Source organism: Propithecus coquereli, unplaced genomic scaffold, assembly GCF_000956105.1.
Source record: "Propithecus coquereli isolate 6110/MARCELLA unplaced genomic scaffold, Pcoq_1.0 Scaffold98, whole genome shotgun sequence".
Classification (NCBI taxonomy): Eukaryota; Metazoa; Chordata; class Mammalia; order Primates; family Indriidae; genus Propithecus; species Propithecus coquereli.
In genome coordinates this window covers 6,561,746-6,563,925 of record NW_012156173.1, presented here as the reverse complement: position 1 = coordinate 6,563,925, position 2,180 = coordinate 6,561,746, and the positions used below count along the sequence as shown (strand labels likewise).

The window sequence follows — 2,180 nt, the reverse complement described above, 5'->3', positions numbered from 1 at the left end:
ACACACACACACACACCTAGTCCTGGCCCTGGGGCTGCCCAAATTCATACAAAGAGAGAAGAGCAGTTGGAACGCTAAAGGAACCACAATCCAGCAACAGAAAGCAGCAAAGAAGTAAAAAGGAAGGGGCAGCAAACACCAAAGAGCTGCTGCGGCCATCTGTTAGTTATGGATGGAAAAAGAGTATGGAAGCAATCACTGAAGATCTTGAAAGCTAAAGAGTCTGACTTTATCCTCTAAATTTCTCCTACAAAGGACCATAGTAAATGACAAATGTCTTCAATAAAGGTTCTTCTATAAAGGGCTATATAGGTCATTCGGTCACTGTCACAGCTACCGAACTCAGCCCTTGTAGCACACAAAAGTAGTTATAGTCAATACTTAATGAATGGGCATGAATGTGTTCCAATAAAACTCTGTTTACAAATCAAAAGCAGGCCAGATGTGGTCGTAGCCCACAAGTTATAATTTGCCAACCCCTGCTCTAGGTTGTCCTAAAGAGTCAAATATAACAATAGCAAACCTTTATTGAATGCTCTCTGTGCCAGATAGTGTCATAACCACTTTACGTATTTTCTCTCAATTTCTACGAAGGAAACACTATGCCAAGAGGCCCAGAGAGGTTAAGTAATTTGTCCGTGTTCCCAAAGCTAGTAAATTGCAGAGCTGCAGTCTGAACCTGGGCAGCCTAATTGCACAGCCCACTCTTAATCGCTATGCTAGGCTGTCTGTATAGCGGGCTGCTTGAGGGCACTGTTGAATGTGAACTTCTTGGTGACCTTGAGCTATGATATCAAGGATATAAAGCCCTGCCCTTGCTGGTATCATCCTTCATTGGAGCTACATTTGGGCTCAGACTGATTCCATTTTGTTTTCATGAATTATCCATATCTAAGAACTTAAAGTCTCTGTCCACTTGTGAATTTCCACTTATCCCGCAAGACATGGCCCCATTACGTCCTGTATGAAATAAGCCTCCCCTGACGAGCCCCTCTATACATAAATAATAAGGATTTTTAAGATCCATTTTTCTATAAAGCAAGATGATATCTAAGGAGCCAAAATAATCAATGCTAAGCTAATTATTAATTTATAGCCAGATCAGAAATTTTTAAATCCTAATAAGTGTTTTAATATATTTTTCAAAAAGAAAATTAACTGTTCAATTGTAAAGCTACAGAATTATGTTTTAGAAAAGAAAAAAAAATTCAGTGGAAGCTCTAGAGAAGGAAGTATTTGTTTTGTTTTTAAATACAGTAATGCTCACATACCAACTTGACAGTTTGATCCCATGAACCAGATACCACAAGCTGTTCACCTCTGGTTTGGCTCCAATCAACACTATATACCTAAAAATATTTTAAAGTGTTTAGAAAGCAAATGAGTATCAAGCAAAATATTATATTTTATCTCTTTATAATAGTGATAACCAGTTAGAAAAACTAATTTACTGTGTGAAAACATCAAATAAAGTCCTACTCATCTCAACAAGGTATCTGAGAAATGGAGAGGTGATCTTGTCCATTCCTCCAGACTTATTCCTTATGGATAAGACTCCATTCTGCTTTAATAGAATTCTACAGAATATTTCCAAACCTTCTTCACTAAAACAAATTATACATATTTTTAAAGCTATCAACAAATCACTGTTTGCAGCACCATGAAGAAATGTCAAAGCAGATTAGAAAGTTGTCACCTAAAAACAAAAAAAAACTTGCCGGTCAATGTTTATCAGAAAGCATTAAAATTCAATTAACATTCCTATCTGGCCTTTCTTAGAAAAAGCTTACAGGAACCAGGTGATCCTTTCAGATCTCTTGGTAAACAGCTTTAGTTATCCAATGCCACTAATCTAATTTATGCTTCACTGCTCTCAGTGAACCATTTCAAATGAACCATTTGAATACTTTATGGAAGTATTTTTCATTCTGTCATTTTATACAATAGATTATACACAGATCACTACTGTAAGCTAAGTGCAACAAAATATGGGCATAATCAGCTCTTGCGAGAGTAGTCCTGACATGGACCTTAGTGTATGCCATTAAATGTGATCAGGCAGCAGGTTATCCTCCACTTTACAACTCTAACTCCTGCTCTATGTAGGAAGCATGAGTGTCTGGGGTTTGCCATAGCTTAAGCACAGATTGTTCTCTGCTGAGCCATACTGGAGCCTGAGG

At 37.5% G+C, this 2,180-nt stretch overlaps 1 protein-coding gene across 1 annotated transcript in view; it reads right to left on the bottom strand.

Annotated features, from left to right (window-relative positions):
* The window catches only part of PEX7 (peroxisomal biogenesis factor 7), a 109,690-nt gene that overhangs the window by 92,733 nt on the left and 14,777 nt on the right, over nucleotides 1-2,180 (bottom strand). Inside the window, exon 4 of the mRNA XM_012665177.1 lies at nucleotides 1,272-1,349. Coding sequence (XP_012520631.1) covers nucleotides 1,272-1,349 — 78 coding nt within the window. The remainder of the gene's footprint in view (nucleotides 1-1,271; nucleotides 1,350-2,180) is intronic.